The sequence below is a fragment of the Alligator mississippiensis genome, chromosome 4, assembly GCF_030867095.1.
Source record: "Alligator mississippiensis isolate rAllMis1 chromosome 4, rAllMis1, whole genome shotgun sequence".
Taxonomy (NCBI): Eukaryota; Metazoa; Chordata; order Crocodylia; family Alligatoridae; genus Alligator; species Alligator mississippiensis.
Window position 1 is genome coordinate 142,420,811 of NC_081827.1, and position 19,274 is coordinate 142,440,084.

General features: G+C 45.1%; 1 protein-coding gene and 2 long non-coding RNA genes across 5 annotated transcripts in view; 2 read left to right on the forward strand and 1 right to left on the reverse strand.

The window, feature by feature from the left end:
* The window catches only part of LOC109281893 (uncharacterized), a 93,271-nt gene extending 80,275 nt beyond the window's left edge, over positions 1–12,996 (reverse strand). Inside the window, exon 1 of the long non-coding RNA XR_002088677.2 lies at positions 12,912–12,996. This is a non-coding gene — a long non-coding RNA (uncharacterized LOC109281893). The remainder of the gene's footprint in view (positions 1–12,911) is intronic.
* Positions 3,646–10,854, forward strand: LOC132250228 (uncharacterized). Of its 2 annotated transcripts, none has more exons than XR_009461875.1 (3): positions 3,646–4,207; positions 8,344–8,648; positions 9,017–10,854. It is a non-coding gene; the product is annotated as an uncharacterized LOC132250228 (long non-coding RNA). The 2 variants fall into 2 exon arrangements; XR_009461876.1 differs by having other exon boundaries at positions 8,344–8,538.
* Positions 12,109–19,274, forward strand: part of CCND2 (cyclin D2) — a 51,453-nt gene continuing 44,287 nt past the window's right edge. Inside the window, exons 1-3 of one of the 2 annotated variants that reach the window (XM_019482194.2) lie at positions 12,109–13,011; positions 14,679–14,894; positions 17,721–17,880. In XM_019482194.2, the coding sequence (XP_019337739.1) occupies positions 12,817–13,011; positions 14,679–14,894; positions 17,721–17,880 (571 nt within the window). In that variant the 5' untranslated portion in view covers positions 12,109–12,816. The remainder of the gene's footprint in view (positions 13,012–14,678; positions 14,895–17,720; positions 17,881–19,274) is intronic. The other variant, XM_006261541.4, reaches the window with a different exon arrangement.

The window sequence follows — 19,274 nt, forward strand, 5'->3', positions numbered from 1 at the left end:
CTTCTGAAGAGATGCTGAGAGCCATGGGGCTCTTCATCCTGGAAAAGCGCAGGCTCAGGGGTGATCTGGTGGCCACCAGTAAGTTTATCAGGAGTGCTCACCAGGATCTGGGGGAACGTCTGTTCACCAGAGCACCCAAGGGATGACCAGGTTGAATGGTCACAAACTCCTCCATGACCATTTCAGGCTGGACATAAGGAAGAACTTCTTTACTGTCCAAACCCCCAAGGTTTGGAATAGACTGCCGCCAGAGGTGGTTCAAGCACCTACTTTGAACGTCTTCAAGAGACATTTGGATGTTTATCTTGCTGGGATCCTGTGACCCCAGCTGACTTCCTGCCCCTGGGCCAGGAGGCTGGACTCGATGATCTTCCAAGGTCTCTTCCAGCCCTAATGTCTATGAAATCTATGAATCTCTGTCCCTAGCCCATTAGTTTAGCAGGTGTATGGGATTTTTCCCTGAAGAAAGTTCCTCATTTCCAAGTACACTAACTTGCTCAGTCTGATTGACTGCATTCTGAAAAAGTATAGGGAGATCAACCAAAAAACAGCTAAAATATCTGGTTGTATAAGCTATCATAAGAATTCACCAAACATTAGATTGCTTTATTTTTTTAATAAAGTTTAAAAATAAATTATTCTTTTTCACTTGTACTGTGCTGATGCCTAGCATGACATCATGGGATTAAAATATTACATTACAAAAAATGAATTAAAACAGACACTAATATTGACTTAAATGTGGCATCATTATTGCATGTAATATGATTTCTCTCACCCCAATAATTTAAAAATTAATTATTTAAGGATAGGTCCTCTTTGGGCCTTGTGAACGTTATAGTTCCAGAAGGGACGATTTCTTATCTCCTTCCTTTACCATCACACAATGCCACTTGCCATTGTCCTGTTTTCTTTTCACCTTGGTTTATGTTTTCCACTGGCAAGGCTGTTTTATTTCTACAACTTACCTCTAATATGTCCAAGGGGCTAGGCTTTTTTGTGGTATATTTATTAAATCACCTGTCTAGTTGGGAGAGCCTTCAGCCAAGCTTTTGGGCATCTGATGCCCTTCCTCAAGTCTGAGGACATATTCTGAGCCATCACAGCTACAACAACACTTGGATCATACTAAGAAACTTCAAAACTGTATCCAGTACATTTGGCTACATCAATCACTACCACTAATATCTTCAAACTAAAGTTATGCTACAATGTATTTGGATTATTTCTTTCAAGCCCTTCTTTTATAATGTCTTTTTTCAGGCCTTTTGCTGGATATGTAAGCTGCTTTTGTTTCTTTGCTGACAAGGCTAGCTGGTGCATCTACAAAGGTTTAGTCGGTGGTCACTCAGAAACAGACTTTTAGACCTCCTGCTTTAGCCACGTTTCTGTAGCCTGGCATAGGTGCCTTGAAAATGGCCATGGCTGGCAATAAATGATCATACATTTCCATCTCAGTATTTTCAATTAACAAAGATACATTATTATTATTTCAATAGGATTCTAGCTGACTACATATAGTTTGAACCTTCTCATGAAAAGGTAAAATGCCAGTTGTTACTTTTAACTGTTATTAAGCCCTTTCCAAGAAACAATTATTCACACACAGCCTAGCCCCAGAAGCATCAAACACCTGGACAACCCACCTCCACAGGTGGAATCCAGTCCACAGGGCCTGTTGCCACAGCTCCAGAAACCAGGGAGCTAATGCTGTCACCACTTGCTCCCATTCCCCATTCCCTGCTGCTGAATTTGGAGGTTTTAATTGCCACAGGTAACTAAATTTGAGAGCAGGGGAAAAGGGAGGGGTGAGTGGTGGTTATATTAACTCCCTGAGCTCCAGAGCTGTGCTGATACAATGATTGTAGCAGCAACAAGGATTAATGAAACCTCTACCACTTGCAAATCATCTGGCCCATGAGAAGTCCTATAGTCCGGATCCAGCCTACTCCACAAATGAGTCCAACACACATGGCTTAACCTAATATTAGTGGCCTTGATTAACAGATTCTTATTCTACTTTTCCAGACTACTACTTATGCAAGTTTAAACATGTACTATAATATTTACTATTCTATTTATGTTTATAACCCCCTCTGTGAGAGGGTCAGGGTCCAGTCCACTATCTTTGCCACTTGAACTGAGGGGGAAGGACCTAGCCAGCCTGTATCCTTACAGAGCTAGCAGGCCTCTCTGGACAGATGAGCCTTGAGGTGATACTCAGGGGTGCCCTTTGCCAGAGGCTGAGATGGAAATGGAGAATAATGTTATGTTTTATGGAATGTTGTGTTTGTTGGGGGAAAAGGGGGGCATTTATGCATTTTGGGGGGACAATCACAGACCCCATGTAGGAAACACGATTCATAGATGCTAGCGTCAGAAGGGACCTCAACAGATCATCAAGTCTAACCCCCTGCCTGGGCAGGAGAGAGTGCTGGGGTCAGATGCCCCCAGCCAGATGCCTATCCAGCCTTCTCTGAGACCCCCAAGGTAGGGGAGAGCACCACCTCCTTTGGAAGCCCATCCCAAAATTTGGCCACCCTCACCCTCATGTAATGAAGTTTTTCCTGATATCTAGCCTAAATCTGCTCTCTGTCAGTTTGTAACCATTGTTCCTCATTACTCCACAAGGCACCCTGGTGAAGAGGGCATCTCCAATCCCTTGCTGCATCCCCCTAATTAATTTTTAGGCAGCCACAAGATCACCTCTCAGCCTTCTCTTGTGGAGGCTGAAGAAGTCCAGGTCCCTCAGGCTCTCCTTATAGGGCTTGTTCTGTAAGTCCCAAACCATACAAGTGGCCCTCCTCTGGACCTTTGAGTCTATCAACATCCTTCTTGAAGTACGGCATCCAAAAGTGGACGCAGTACTCCAACTGTTGTCTGACCAATGCCGCATAGAGGGGAAGTATCACCTCCTCAGTTCTATTTGTCATGCATCTGCTGATGCATGATATAGTGCCATTAGTTTTGCTGATGATTTTGTCACGCTGATCACTCATGTTCATCTTGGAGTCCACTAGGACTCTGAGATCTCTTTTTGCTTCTGTACTGCTGAGAAGGTCATTTCCTAGCTACTAGGTGCGCTGGATATTTTTATGCCCTAGGTGCAGCAATCTGCATTTGTCCTTGTTGTACTGCAAGGAATACAAAGGGTTGGGCTTGACAGAGACATCTGGGAGGGTGCAACAAGGCCTTAGTTTCCTCACCTTGATGTGCAGCTTCCAGCAATCCACTGAGGGCTACTTAAGTGCTTTGGGCCATCCCAGCCATCTTCTCCTGCACTCTCACCTGGCACTCCTTTTTTGATGTTATTAGGAGCATTCAGAGGCTGTCTCATAAGAACCTGGGTGGGGTCTTAAATGCTATGCTTCTCTCTACCCATATCACTAGGGCTCTCCCTCCCAAGCAAGACTCACTCTCTGTAGTAGTCTCTTGGGCACTAAGTCAAGATACAGAGTGCCTTCCCAGACCCCACAATGGTTCCTCCCATCTTCCCTTTAGCCACTCATGGCTATATCTCAGCATGAGTTTTACCAGCCAATACAAAGCAAACAAACTGTATTCAAACACAATCTCAAAGCTCTTTTGGGTCTCCAGGTCCCAACCAACTCCTACCCTATATCTGCTGACTCTCTCCTGGGTATTAGCATTGCAAAAATTGCCTGTTATGGCAGCTCAAACTTCTAGGAGTTTTTCCCTATTCAGCATTCAGGGCCAGACTAAGCTCTGCATTTCAGAGGCCTGATTTTTTGTAGGCTGGGTTCCATCTCTTCTGATGACATGACCCTTAACTGACCCAGGGGTTTCTATTTAGTCTATTACTCAGTTTGCTCTAATCTGCTAGTCAGCTCAGCTGTCCTTCACTTATTCTTTACCTTCCTGCCTGCTTAAAGCACTGCCACTGTAGCTTATTGTAGGGGTGTCTTTTCTCATATAGTTGCCTGTAGCTCCTCTTTTTTATCTGCCTTTAGACTGCTTACTTCTCTGCAGCTGGCCCTTGCTCAGCAGCCTGCTAGACCTTTCCCCTCAACCCCTGTTACAGAGAGAGAGGGAGGGATCTCTTCTAGGTGTGAGGTAGGGCTGAGAAGAGGTTTTGTATACCTCGGTGTGAATGGGACCCGGGAAGAGCAGTTGAGATGATTTGCTGTCCTGTGTAATAGACTGGAGTGTTTGCTCTCCTGAAGAATACCCAAGGAAGTGGGATGGGGTAAAGTTTGCAAGTTTTGGGGTGTCATTTGGGGAGTCTTGTCACTTCTTATCTGAGAACTTGTTTTTAATTTATTAAAAGGCATTCTGAACCTTTCTAGGTGTAAGGGGGACATTCATCTAGATAATAACAACAACAATAATTATGATAATACCAATGATAACAATAATGCTAGGTTCACAGTTTGCACTTGTCATCATGGTGGTTTCAGTTACTGACCACATCTGCAACCTAGAAAGATGATGGTCTAATCATCTCAGAACCCAGTAATAATATATAACCAATATTTAATTATAATCAGAGTGCTAATTGTGCAAACAAAAATGTTGCTTTGTAAATAATTACTTAATGTCCTCCAGGCTGTGGGGATTTGGAGTGATTTTTTTTTTTTTTTTTTTTTTTTCAACAATTAGACTTTGCTTGTTCCGTTTGATGTTTTACTGAGTTAATGAGAATACTTAATTTCAAGGAATTGGGGAGAAGTTCATGGACCCAGGAATGGCAAAGGAGGAATTCTGAGTTCTATGTCAATAGTCATGCAAACCAAATTTTTTGTAAAACTAATCTTTTTCTAATAGATGGGGGGGGTTTGTCATTTTTTACAACAGAAATAAGGTAAATGCCGGAGAAGGAGAAAAGGTTCTCCCCTTCATGCCTGAAAAACTAGTCAGTCTATTCTATATTCACTTCCTTTACAAAACAAGGAGTAGAAATGTCGGATTTGTCCTCTACATGTAGTATCTTCAGAACACAGGGAAGCACACAAATATTTTGTTAGCATTTCTCAGCCTAGATCCTGATATTCTTCATAAAATATTTTGCATCTTGTCAGGATGCACAATGCCTCATTTGCTGTAAAAGACAATCTCACCTGGGAATCAGAGAGAAGATATACCAAGGGAAAAAGAGATGACAGAAGAGCAAAATCGCTTCTGTTGCTTGTATAATACTGCTGTCCCTGAATAAATCACCTCTTAACCTTCTCTTCCATGAGCTAAATAGATCTGAGATCCTTTAATGTCTTGTTGGAAAAGATGTTTTCCACATTGCAGACCATTCTTGGAGCTCCTGTTTGGACTCTATCTTCTCCAATATCTTTATTAAATGATGGACACCAGAGGTGGATGCAGTATTCCAGTAATGTTCTTACAAATGCTGTATGTAAGAACACTATCAGAAGTATCATTCACCCCCTTCCTTCCCAAATAAATACACACCAACTGATTTTTCAATGATGTACTGTGGTTTTTGTGCAGTAAACAAAGCAGAATTTGTAGAATGGAATCCAAAGCCCAGCTGAGGAAGTCTGTGATAACAGACAAGTTTGTAGCCTAGTACTTAATGATGTCTACCTTAGGTGCATATTTGGCTGCCATAACTGCAGAATCTGAGTGCTGTGCCATCTTTGGATGTATATCCTTATATTAGCCTTATGAGGCAAGCCAGAACCCTTTAGTCCCCCTATAGGTAAAGACCTGAGGTACAGAAAAAAAACAAAGTTCTTGACCAAGTTCACTCAGGTTGTTCATGGTATAACTGGAATTGACATCATCATCATTACTGGACAAGGTATAAGAATACACTCCAATACTGTCTCATCACAAGTGCACCAGCTCTTTCAAGTATCTGCTGTAAAAGCCAGTCTTTCACTCTCAAAAGTATGTGAAGCAGCTCACTCCAATTCCTGCTCAGTCCTAGAAGTTGCTGAGTGTTCTCAGTTGCTCCTGATTTCACTGATGTTGAGGGAACCTGGGGATTGTTCCTGCTCTGTTGAAATGACTGAAATTACTTTGCCACTAACTTCAGCAAGTGTGGGATCATACACCCAGCACCTAGTGGAAATCACTCTGCACACTTGAGGAATGAAGCTCTCAACACAGTAAACTTAAGCAGAATATGGTTAATTCCAAAGCAAGATACATATTGTCTAATGGAGACAATCAAGGATAGTTTTTAGCCCTCATTAAGCAAATCTATCTGGGAGTTCAGTTAGACCTGTAGAATTGATACCTGACTATGCAAGTGTTTGGGTTATTGGAAATTATAGATTCTATACATGTTCTTAGGATACATACATTGTAAAATCATCTCACATGGCTCTCTGTGTAACACAGGCCATGGAATCTCACCAGAAATGTCTGCATCAAATCTGTAACTCCTGTGTAAACTATGCTGCACCTTTTAGAAAGTTGTCCAGATTTGATTTATAGACTTAAACTGATACAGAACCTGCCCTATCACTAAATGAGATATGACAATGATTAATTACCTTGACTGTTAATAATGTGTGCCTTTGCTTCTAGTCTGAAATTCTCTAGCTTCACCTTCTAACCCTGAATTCTTGTTATACCTTTTCTGCTCCATTAAAAAGCCATTGAGCATCAGAAAACTTTTCCTCATGTACATCTTTGTAGACTGTGATCAAGTGATCTCCTGAGCTTCTCTTAGATAACCTAACTAAATTAAGTGAGTTTCTTTTAAGTCTTTCAGAAGGAGTGTTTTTCAGATGTTTGTTGGATTCCTTTCCAGTCTAACTTAAATATTTTTTATAAAGATTGTGTATCCATTGCACTGGGCATGGTACAAAACCAGTAAAAGACCATTCCTACCCTAAAGGTCTGATACACAATTTAGAGAAAAGATGTAACAGGTATATTTTGCATAAAATGGAAAGGAAGAATAAATTAAGAAAGCATTAAACTCTTATCAGCACTTCATCCATTTATCATCTGCCACTTCACTTGTCATACCTATATAAAATCATCATCCAAGTACAGCCAAAAAATGGTACTGAGGGCACGTTTTGCTTGCAGCAATAATGATTTTCTATAAAGATTACAGTTCAAATGATACAGATGAAAATTAAATAAAATAATTAGAGTCTACAAATAGCTGTACAAATAGAAATATTTTTGGTAAATATATGGAGGAGATGCACACTGTTCGTAAGTTTTTTTCAATCTTATTATAGGTACAAACAACTAAGAACCAGAAGGTTAGACGGTTGAATTTTTAGTATGCTGCCTCTTTTGGGTAGAAAACGCAAAGCTTGTTTCAGAAAAAGTAAAAGTCAGCTATATATTTAAAAAATAAATAAATAAATATTCTAGATCAGCAAAATTAAAATATGTTCAAGTTTATTTGGCATTAATCATGCTATTTGGGTCTTGTTTTGTGTTTTTTTTGCATTTCTCTTAACTTAAACAATGAAAGTATATTAATCTGTTTCTTTTTGGCTTCCAGTCAGCCTCGTTTTCAGATCCTAGTATTCCATTGCTCAGTGTTCATATTACAAGCATTGCTGAAGGCTGTCTTTGGTTTAAACAAATAAACTACAAGAAAAATATCTGTGCCCACTGGACATTTACAAAAAAAGAAGTTACCCTCCTAAATTTTGTACCTTAGGTTCAGATTCAAAATTTGATCTGTGTCCCCGCAGTCCCCTTTTACTGTCTCTTTTCTTGTATTTGCTAGGGGAGGAGTTGAAATAATAATAAACAAGGGTAATAAATTAAGCTAGAAAGATGCAGAAGGCAAAAAAGGAAGAGCCTCCCTTATTTTCTGGAACATTAAATAATAAAATGGCAAGGTTCTTTGGGTAGATGTGATCTCTTTTATTAGACCTCCTGTCACACTTTTAGCTCGATTCATTCCTTGGCGATCTCAGAAGAACAACAGAGACTCCCTATGCCTGAAGAAGGGTGCTTGTGCCTGAAAGCTTGCAAAGAACATCTTTCCACCTACTCAGTTGGTCTAATAAAAGATATCACATCTACCCAAAGCACCTTACCTGCCTATGTCCTTAGACCAGCACAGCTACAACCAAAAACCCTGCAAATAATAAAATAGCATTTTTATCACTGTGTTGTTCATCGTTTCATAGATGTTAGGAGCTGGAAGGGACCTTGCTCCTGATTATTAATATAAAGGGAGGTCCCTTCCAGCCCCTAACATAGTTTTATAGAGGTTAGGATTAATATTAATCAGGAGCATCTGGTCCAGTTCATAGTTGCTCTGCTCCTGATTATTAATATAAAGGGATAACGGTACTCAAAGTGAATGGAAAATTATTGCAAGGGGGGGGGCAGGGGAGGAGGACGTTCCTAAAACTGATGCCAATCGCTTTTTTTGATCAGATCGCTGCCTTTCACAGGATGGCAACAGCACTAAGAGCAGCACAGCACCCCCTCCAGTACAGAGCGTGTGGCTTCCAGCATCACATACTATAACACTGTGCAGCAGCAGCAGCAATAGGCGCCGCTTTCCCGAGGAAAAATGATTCCCACGTGAGCTGGCAGGATGACGTTGAATTTCCGCGAAAATCCAGCATGGTGCGGGCTGCAGCTGGACTGGAGACATCGCTGCAGGGAGTGATTTAGACACTGGGAGGGGGGAGGATCTTCCCCACAACCTTTCCAGACACTGGTGTCAACTTTATAAGGTGTTGGCATACAAAGATATATATTCTGACAGCGTTTGATTGAATCATTTATGCTCTGAACCCGCCAAAAGAAGGGAGTGTGTGCGCGAGAAGGGGGTTTCTTTTTTTTTTTTTTTAGGGGGGGATGGGGGACTTGCTATTTAACATATGGCACTCGATAATCTCCAAACTGAGACTGTTAAAACATCTGCTGTCTCAAAATGTGATGTATTAAGAAAGTAATAATAATAATAACAGCCTAAAAACGGATTGCCCATGGGCATAAAGACCACATTACGAACCAAGTGGCTGGTGCAGCTTTGGTCTGAAACTGAGCAAGAAACTCCCAAAGCAGTGAGGAGAAATGACCTTTTTTTTTTGCTCCACAGCACAGAAGTGCGTCTCCGGGTGTAGGCATAGCTGCAAGCCCCGTGGCCACCCAGAGTCAAAACAAAACCCTCATCTCGACCCGACGGAGGAAAATGAGAACCACACGTTAGCGGCTCAGACATGAACCCGAAAGCAGGAGCTTGGACTTGGTGGCTTGCAAGGAAAGGTTGGGCAGTCCCTGCCCTGGCATGAAGTCGGGTAACTCTTTGCTCCCAGGGCGGGGAGAGGAGCATTTTTGCAACAACAAAAAAATTAAAAAACAAAAACAAAAAAACTAAATATAATACTTTGAATGAGAGGCACCGAAGTAAGAAAGCTTTTAAAATAAGATTTCTCCCCCCAGTGATCTCGCTTTGATCCTGAAACTGGAGGGCAATATCCATGGGGAGATGACAGGAGGGGGATGTCACCTCGTTTCTTGTCCTGGTGTGTGAAGGACACCCCCAGATGTGTGCTCGTTTCTTTTCCAGATGTGTGCTGTGTGCCCACGGGACCCCTCCTGCCTCTTCCTCCTGAAAAGCCAGCGCCTTTGCAAAGTCACTGGTCTTTCCCCCTTTGTCCTGATCAGTGTCACATCTGTACAAGGACATCCATCTCCCCGCTCCCCAGTGAAAATCAAATTCAAGCACAAGCCCTGGCTTGTTCGGGCTCCCAAGCTGGAGCAGGGCGTTTATGAATTCACTCCGATGAGTTTGGAGAAGGCAAACGTGCCATTGACACAACGCGCTCCCTGTTTACAGGAGCAGGCGGGCAATAGGGAAGGGGGAATGAATGGGGGGAGTTTAAAGAGCCTTTCATTGAGTAGCATGCCGCTTTTTAATAGCTCCTAGTTCATAGACCTCAGTGTATGTGCAGGGGTGGGGAAAGCTCCCTCCCTTTTCCCTTTCTCCAGGGGCAGAATACAATGCGGGCTTTGCACAACACAGCTATGTCCACCGCTTCCTACCGGGGACTTTTGATTGACAACCGCCCAGCTGATGCCATTATAAGGAGGCAGGAGGGGGGGAAATGTAGTGCCACTGCGATTTGTCGGGTGCCTGCATCCGGGGTTTCCTGGATGCGCACCCGGCCGCAGCCCCCTGCTCCTTTGGGGAGGAGCTGGCAAAGAAAATGAGGAGGGTCTCCCAGGAGGAGGGCTCTGCCGGCCCAGCAAGAATCAGCCGCACTGTGGGTTGGAGTCCAGAGGCGGGTGGGTGTTTCTTAATAAAAGAAACACGGGCATCATCGACTCAACATCTGGCTAGTCTGGGGCAGCCCCCCAGCACTGTGTGCTTCTATACTATAATAATATTGATATTGATAATAATGGTGATAATAATAACTCTCCTTATGACTTTATTCCTAAACCATCTGGGGCAACCCTGTGTGCCTCTATTGCTATAATAATATTGATATTAATAATGATAATGACGATGATAATAATGATGATAATACTACTAATAACTCTCTTTATGACTTGATTCCTAACCTGTCTGGGGCATCCCCCCAGCCCTGTGTGCCTCTATGCAAGAATACTGATAGTAATAATGACAATGACGACAATGATGATGATGATAATGATCATCTTTATGATCTCTTTATGACCAGCCCCCCAGTCCCGTGTGTCTCGATTGCAATAATCATATTGCTATTTATAGTGATAATGACGACGATGATAATAATGATGATGATATTATTACTATTATTATTATAGCTGTCTTTATGCCTTGATTCCTAATCTATCACAGCAGCTCCAGCCTCAGGGCAGGCTGTTTCGGTTTGCCCCGCAGTTTGGCGGGGCTGGCTGCAGGCTCACGCCGCAGTCGCTAATTGCATGGATTTATTGAGTTGCGGGAGATGAAATCCCAATCCCCCCCGACGGGTGAGGTCAGTAGCGGGTGGGTGGGTGGGTTCCCCCCCTTGCTGAGTTTCTTTGATGTAGGGAGGGACAGCTTCTTCCTTAAAATATAATCTGCCCAGTAACAATCAGCGCGCAGCAGCGAGAGCCCCAGAGCTATTGGCTATGCAAATAGAGGGAGGGGAAGCGGCTCCCCAAACTCTCAACTCACACTTTTAAAGTGATATTTCGCTCCTTCCACCCCACCTCCATCTTCCTTGGGGGGAGGAGGAAGGGATCGCGAGAAGCCGGGCTCATCCCAGGCATCATGTATCCCCTGCCTGCCCACCTCTTTCCTTCTCCTGCAGCCCCATCTGCATTTCCCCATAGGACCCTATGGGGTCCAGCTGCTGCAAGGGACCGAGCAAACCCCACGCACCCTCCCCACCGCTGCCTGGCCCCAGAGGGAGAGGGGCGGGGGGGCGCTGTGCGTCTCTGTCCGTAGGGGAAAAGTTACACATCCCTGGGCAACTGGGGACAATGTAAGACACGCCAAAAGAAGCCAGAGCATGAGTGACTATGAAAGCAAATGAATCAGAGCCGGGAAAGCCCAGGGCTTGGCCCGTGCAGCGGGGCAGCGGCCTGGCCAGCAGCGAGAACAGCTGTGTTGCATGCAGCGCGCAGCGGCGAAGGGTGGAAGTCGGGACCAGTCCTCCTCCCCCTTCTCCTCCGCCTGCCCCCCCTCCGTGTTTCCTAGAAAGTTATATCAGCGTGTGAGCATGCACTGGTAGAGCAGCTCTGGGCGACACACACACACACACACACACACACACACACAGTCGAGGAAGCTGCATTGTGGCCACTGCTAGCTCCCTCCAGACATCAGCGTTGCAAAGTATATACAGCCACCAGCACAGCCTCGGGACTCTGCTTTTGTCACCTTCTGGTTTGCCTTTCACTGGCGAGCAAAGTGTGACTGTTGTCTCCCGGTTGCAGATGAGAAGACTCATTTGGGGAGGGGGGAGGAGAGGGGAGCTGGAGAACTGACCCTGTGAGCACCAGCTCCTCTGCGAGAGCTGCACCGAGTAAGGACATTTCCTATTTCACGACTTCCCTCCCCCGCAAAATGAAAGCCCCGGGTGTTTAGGAAGCCAGTTTCCTCTGGCGAGAAATGACTAGAGACCCCGTTTGGCTACTGCGGAGGGGAAGGTTGGAGGGAGGAAGGGGGAAGCTGCTAGTAAGGGGGGGAGAGAGAGTGTGTGTGTGACACACAGTGTGTGTCTGTGTGAGTGTGTGTGTCTGTGAGTGTGAGGCATTGTGTATATGAGTGGGTGAGGCAGTGTGTGTGTGTATAAGCGTGAGATGTGTGTGTGAGTGTGAGGCATGGTGTGTATGAGCATGAGTGGGAGGCTGTGTTCATGAGTGGGTGGCAGTGTGCGTGACCGTGTGTGACACTGTGTGTATGAGTGAGACTGTGTGTGTGACGCTGTCAGAGGCTGTGAGAGACACACATTGTGTGTGTGTATGAGACTGTGTGTGACACTGTCAGAGGCTGTGTGTGAGAGACACACAGTGTGTGTGTGTGTGTGTGTGTGTGTGTGTGTAAGAGAGAGAGAGAGGGGGGCTGTGCATGTCCCCTCTGCGCCGGGGCCTCCCGGCCCTTCGCTACCCCGGAGAGGACAGAGCGCGGCGAGGAAGGCGCCGCCTGTTACGTCTGCCCGGCCGCCGCGCTCCAGCCCCGCGAGCGCCAGCGCTGCCTGCCCCGCCGCCTTGCGTCACTTCGCTTCAACTTTAGGCTAGAAATCGAGGAGAGCGAGAGAGGAAGAGGGGGAGAGAGAGAAGTTTCAAGGGAAGCAGGAGCGAGCTGCCTTCCTCCCACCCACCTACCCTCCTCCTCTACCCCTCTCCTTCCCCAACCCCCGCCCCCTCCCCCCCCAAAAAACAACTTTTCCATCCCAGAAAGAGGGAGCTCTCTTAGGAAACATGGAGCTGCTGTGCTGCGAGGTGGATCCCATGAGGAGGGCTCTCCCTGACCCCAACTTGCTCTACGACGACCGCGTTTTGCACAATCTACTCACCGTGGAGGAGAGGTATCTGCCCCACTGCTCCTACTTCAAGTGCGTGCAGAAGGACATCCAGCCCTTCATGCGGAGGATGGTGGCCACTTGGATGCTGGAGGTTTGTGTGCACCCCCTCCCCACCGCCGCCCAGCCTGGGCCGCCCACGTCGGGGCAGCAAGGGGGCTTCTTTGCTGCCTCTGCCCTCCTCTTTTTTTTTGCATGCTTCTGCTTTGCTTGATCCCTTCTGCAAGAAGGGGGATCCTCCGCTAGGCTCTGTTGTCCCCCCCTTTTTTTACAAGTTGCCCCCACTTCTCTTTTGCAGACTTCTGCTTTGCTTGATCCCTTTTGCAAGAAGGGGGGACCTTTCCTAGGCTCTGTTATCCCCCCCCCTTCTTTCCCCTCTCTTTCCTCTTTTTTTTGCAAGCTCCCCCCCCCACCCCACACACCCTTTTGGCATGCTTCTACTTTGCTTGATCCCTTCTGCAGGAAGGGGGGGAGGGTCCTTTGCTAGTCTCTGTTATTCCCCCCACCTTTTTTTTTTTGCAAGCTTCTGCTTTGCTTGATCCCTTCTGCATGATCTCATTTGCAGAGTTGGGGCTCCTTCCCCTCCATGCTTTGGGGGGGGGGTGAAATGGCGCACGTGTGTGTGTGTGTGTGTGTGTGTGTGTGTGTGTGTGCGCGCAGCCTAAGGGTGCAATAAAAAGCTTGCAAAGAGGGGTGCAAAAAAAGAGAAGGGGGTGCAGAAAAGTGACCGAGCCCGGCCCTGTGCAGCCGCCCAGCCCTTCTGCTCTGCCCCCTGCGGGCCGGGGAGCTGCCCCGGGGCCGAGCCCCGATCCGGAGGGCCAGGGGGTGCCCGCCCGAGCAGAGCTGCCCCAGGGGCGCCTCTGTGCCCACGTATGCAGCGCTCAGGACGTGCCCTGCTTGCGCCATGTTGCTTTGCATGCAGCCCTGCTCCCAGGCCAGCCGTCCCCCACCTTGCTCAGGGGCCGGGGGCTGCGTGTGCTGGGGGGGGGGGGGCATCAGGAGGCGCCCCGGGGCGCTCCCTCCCTCCATCCCCCACCCCGGGCAGCGCTGCCCGCGCCCCCCAGCCGCAGCCCTGCAAGCCCCGCGCTGGGCCCTGCTTTCCTTTGCCCCGGCCCCTCTCTTTCCCCCCAGCCCATCTGCTCCGGGGGGGGAGCTACAGGGTGCCCCCCTAGCGGGCAGGGAAGGGCAGCCCCCCCGCTTGGTTTTCGTGCCACTTCTGCCCCTTTTGCCCCTTGCTTGGATTTTTGGTGAATTTTTGAAGTCGTTCCCCCACCCGCCGCTGCGGAGCCCGTACCGCCCCCGGGCGCGTGGTGGGCGCGGGGCAGGGGCGCAGCCCCCGCGCGGGGAATTTTTTCAGGAGGGGTGCGGGGTGGGAGGGCGGCCGGGGGCGCCAGCCCCGCAGGAACTGGGGGGCTCTGGCCCACGGGGGGATTTTTAGGGATTTTTGGAAAATGTGACGAAATCCGAAAAGGCTGAAAGAAAAGTGGAGGAAGGTTGAAAGAAAATATATAGGTACATGAGCATCATGGGGTTGCCCAAGCTCAGTCTTTGGGCTCCCACACAGTGCCTTGAATTCATTTCTTAGTGAATGAACTGCAGGAATGCAAGAGGCCAGTCTCCCCGCCCGGGCAGCCCTGCCCCAGCGCCCCTCCGCAGCCCCTCTCCCTGCTCCCCTCCATGTGAGCATTCATTTTTTGTTGTTCTTCTTCCCTCTCCACCCTGCACTACTCTTCTCCCGTTCCCCCTCCTCCTTGCTTGCAGGTCTGTGAAGAGCAGAAGTGTGAAGAAGAGGTTTTCCCCCTGGCCATGAATTACTTGGACCGATTTTTAGCTGTGGTGCCCACCAGAAAGTGCCATCTTCAGCTGCTGGGGGCCGTCTGCATGTTCCTGGCCTCCAAGCTAAAAGAAACCATCCCCCTCACTGCGGAGAAGCTTTGCATATACACGGACAATTCCATCAAGCCCCAGGAGCTGCTGGTAAGCAGCCCCCCCGACCTCTACCTTCAGTGCGCCCCACGGTTACAGCCTCCTCCCCCCACTCACTCTCTCCACCAAACTTAAACCACAGCCTTCATTTGTGCCACACACTATTCCAACAGTTCAAGACCTTTCTGCCCCCTTTATGACCATTAAGGCGATTCCTGGAGTGGAAGGCACCCCCCACTTTTAAAGCATTGCATTTTTTACATTGTCAGGTTGTGGAGACTCCTAGCCCTTTTCCATTTATTTCATGGATCCCAGGACCAGCAAATGTCCTTCTGGGGCATTTGGAGGGATGGTTGCATACTTTTTACAGCTGTATCCATCTTTTTAATAGAAGAGCTCTTCTTTGCCGGCATGCACATACATATATGTACATGTGTTTAAATGGGAATGAAACTTTCTGAGCAGAGTTCTTTTTAAAGGTGCTTACTTTCTGGTGCTGCACTGCCATCCAGTGTCAAACATGCACAAGTAGAAATGACTTCACCTTTGAACCACTGCCAGCATCTTTTCTCTTTGCAGTTTCCTTTCTGCTTTCAGTTTCAAAGGCACTGTCTGCACTATGAGGGACTTTTTTCCTTGGTTAGGTACAAAATAAAATACATGGTGGCTTTCATCACCCCTTGGAAAATTCACATTCAAACAACTTTAATGAGCATTGATGCCATATCTTAACTTTCATTTCGGGTTGGATCTTGTTCCTCTTGAAGCCAGTGGAGGCTTTCCCATAGATTCCAGTGGGTCCAGGTCCTTTATGCTCTGAATTTAACAAATTACTAGATGTTAACAGATGCTAAGGGAATAGGTTGTTGCCTATGAAAGTTCATGCCTCTCTGAACCATTTAGTATCTTCAGATGCTACCCTGCTCTGCCTTCTGCTTCTTATAGCTTTTGTAACTGTAGTTCTTTGGTATTCAGTCATAATGGTGACTTTACCAATACCCACTGCTTTTGAGTAGGATTATCAACCAGCTCTTATGGAATAAAAACAGAAAAAAAAAGTTTCTGTCATCCAACAGCAATTTGATTACATAATTAGCATTTGCAAAGCACTTCCAAGGCAGATTGCACTAGACTGGTGGTCAGTGTTATTTTATGAGGGTGCATGTTTCAATCAGAGAGTTCTGTTTTCACAGTTCCTAATTTATATGTGTAAAGGGACAGAGCTGACAAGTACTTCTTGTATGAAACACCCATTGAAGGCACTGGGAGTTGACATAAGGAGGTTTTAAGATCTAGTTGGTACATAGCAAGGATCTTGCTCAACAACCACAGCTCCACATTGCTTACACCATTTAGTTGTCTCATGGATGGTATTAATCAAGACAGTAAATACCATGGCTGCACTTGAAAAAAAACACTTAGGACATACTTAATCATTTATACTTCATTGGGAGTTCAGCATGTGCTTAAACTGTTGTTCTGAGTTAGGATGTTTTCCTACATCTGGGGCTATGGTAGAAAGTGTTTGGAAGATCAGTCCACAACTGATTGTCATTAATCATTCATTGACATTTTATTTGACATTTTATTAAAATAGTTTATGATTACTTTTTTTTCCTTGACAAATTACTCGGGACTGGTTTCAGGTAACAGGTCTCGACCCATTTTAATAATAATGAGATCTGGGGGAAGAAGGTTTCAAGGCTTATGTATTATCCTAATAGGAATATTTGTGGCTAAACTGCTGTTTAGTAAAGCAGGGCTCTGTTCTGAAAAGCCACTGTAAGAATGGCCTTGTGGGCTTCCATGTGTGTTACCTTCCAGGAATGCGGGTGCAGGTCTGCTCAGTCCAGAAGTAAAAAGAAGTTATTTTCAACTTGCCAACCCTGCCAACTGAACCCGGGCTCCAGGACTCATGCTGGGTCCCTTTAAGCACCAACATCATCAAGCAAAAAGAGTCTGTAAATGGCACTTTGTTAATAACTTTGAAGATGCGTGAGGCAGAGCAGAATCCAGCGCCCTCACTCTGAGCTGTGTTGACTCTGCTGGGTAAATAGGAGTAAAATGCAGTGAAAACTCTCTTTAGACTTTGAAATCAGCAAATATAGTTCAAAGTGCAAGCAAGGAGCTGATCTGTTGATTGAGAAGATGCCATTTTCATGTACAGTCACTTGTCAGGGCATGAGCAGCTTATGGATATAAACAGTTTTTGCCCACCCAAAGCTTCCATTGGCTTCATTGGGAGCCTTGGGAGTGAAGAAGTTTGGGATTGAACCCTCTGTAGTTAATTGCCAGGTTATAAGTAAGGCTTCTTCTTAGATGTGATGTGCATTTCCCTTCTGCAAAACTTACTTTTAGAGCAGAAATCGTCTGATTTATCTAAGGAAGTTTATGACATACCAGATGCACTTGTAGAGAAAACATGGTGGTGCTAACTTTTGCAGTTTAAAAAAATGTATGTTTTTGGTTATTTGTGGGCACAGCACTCCATAAGGCTGTACATGGCTATAAATTAAGGGCTATAGCCATTTAAAATAAGTTACTAGGAAAGGACCACAGTGACCTTGGCAATATCTGATTTCAGGCTAAACTTTCTGGGTGGGCATTCAACACTGGATACAAAAAAAGGAAAAGTGTTGGCAGGAGCTGCCAGGCCTCATTACTTTCAGTGGAGCTTGACATTTTCAGTATTTGGAAAAAAAAGGGGAATAAGAATAAAGTCAACAACTTCAAAGCTTTCAGGGCATATTGAAAAAAATGTCCAGGCAGAACCAATTTAGTAGTGATATAATTGCAATCAGTAAAATGAGTGAGTTCTTTTCTTCTCCTTCCCTCCCCCCTGTTTGCCTATCATTTTCCCTTTTTTGCCTCCTTCAGGAATGGGAGCTGGTGGTGTTGGGCAAGTTGAAGTGGAACATTGCAGCAGTGACTCCACATGATTTCATTGAACATATTCTAAGGAAGCTGCCTCTACCTAAAGACAAGTTGCTTTTGATCCGGAAACATGCACAAACATTTATTGCCCTTTGTGCTACAGGTATGTCAAGCGGTTTCGGGTCACTGACTGCTGCTTTTGGTGCGCATAGAAAGAAAGATTAGTCTTAAAAAAGTAATGGAAAGGGCCCAGTCCCCATATCCCTAAATCCCAGTGAAGCCAATGGGAATACTTGCCTAATGGCTGCTTATTCAGGCCTGGGCTTGTGTGTGTGTTCATGAAGAATTCTTGCATTTGAGAACAACAATGGAGTGATCCCATCTTGATCTCATTGAAGTTAATGGAACCGTATCCAAGGACTTCTGTAGGCAGACCTTATGGTTTTCTGCTTATCTAGTCTCTTTCTAAGAATTGTTTATGAGGACAGGCGTAGCACTGCAAAAAAAATAGGAGTTGCTGTTGCCTGTTAAGAAATTTCTTAGGAAGTCAGATGTGGTCTCTGAAGATTGCATACATTATCAGATCCAGTACAACTTTAGTGTTATGAACGAGAAGCAGTTATTTTAATGGTCACATAACAGGACAGTGTTAAGGTAAAATAATAAACTTATATAACCTGTGATAGTACTAAGTTACTGAAGCACAAGAAATGAACATCAAATCAAATTTAATTTGTACTTTTGACACTTAAAATACCACTTAATTCCAAGTAAAAGGTGAAAACTGTTTCACTTTCTTTCTAAGGTCAGGTAACCTTCCAGTTTTTCTATATTAGGTTTAATTTAGTCTTTTTTAGTTTTTTTACAACTATTCAAAATATTTTAATTATATTAACTTATTTAAATATCTTTCTTTTAAATTAAAGCTTAGACATTCAGCCTTAAGCTTCTTGAGCATCACATTGAAATTGTACATAATGCTCTTGTTAATTCAGGTACGTTACTTACAGATGGTCTAATCATTTGACCTTTCAATGAGGTAGAATTAGAGGTCATGTTACTGTTCAGAATGTGTATTTGGCTTTATAGAACAGGGATTGCTTCCAGCTACAGGTGTCATAGGACATGACACAGTGTGGTGCTACTCTTGATTTAGAATTTTGGGTACTGCCCTGATATAAACATTGAGAATTTACAACTTTTCAAAGTGGACTAATTTTACTAATTGTTCAGATTTTTATATTTAAGGAATCATTTTATGGACTATGTAAATTGATATCCTCTTAATAGAACTACTGTTCTGACCATTGAAAGATGAATATATATAGATATTTTCATATACTGTTGATTGAGGTGTGACAGACTCATAGCTGACCATCAAATTTACATTTACCTTTTCTTAGTTGTAGTGCAAAATTACTTGTCTCTTTTAAATAGTCGTTCCTTTCCTTCTCCTGCTGCTTTCAGTCCACATTCAAGCAAGACTTTACTGAATTTAGTGCACATATTGCTTGAAGACAATAAGATCACTTGGTATTTTACCAGCTAGTATTAGCA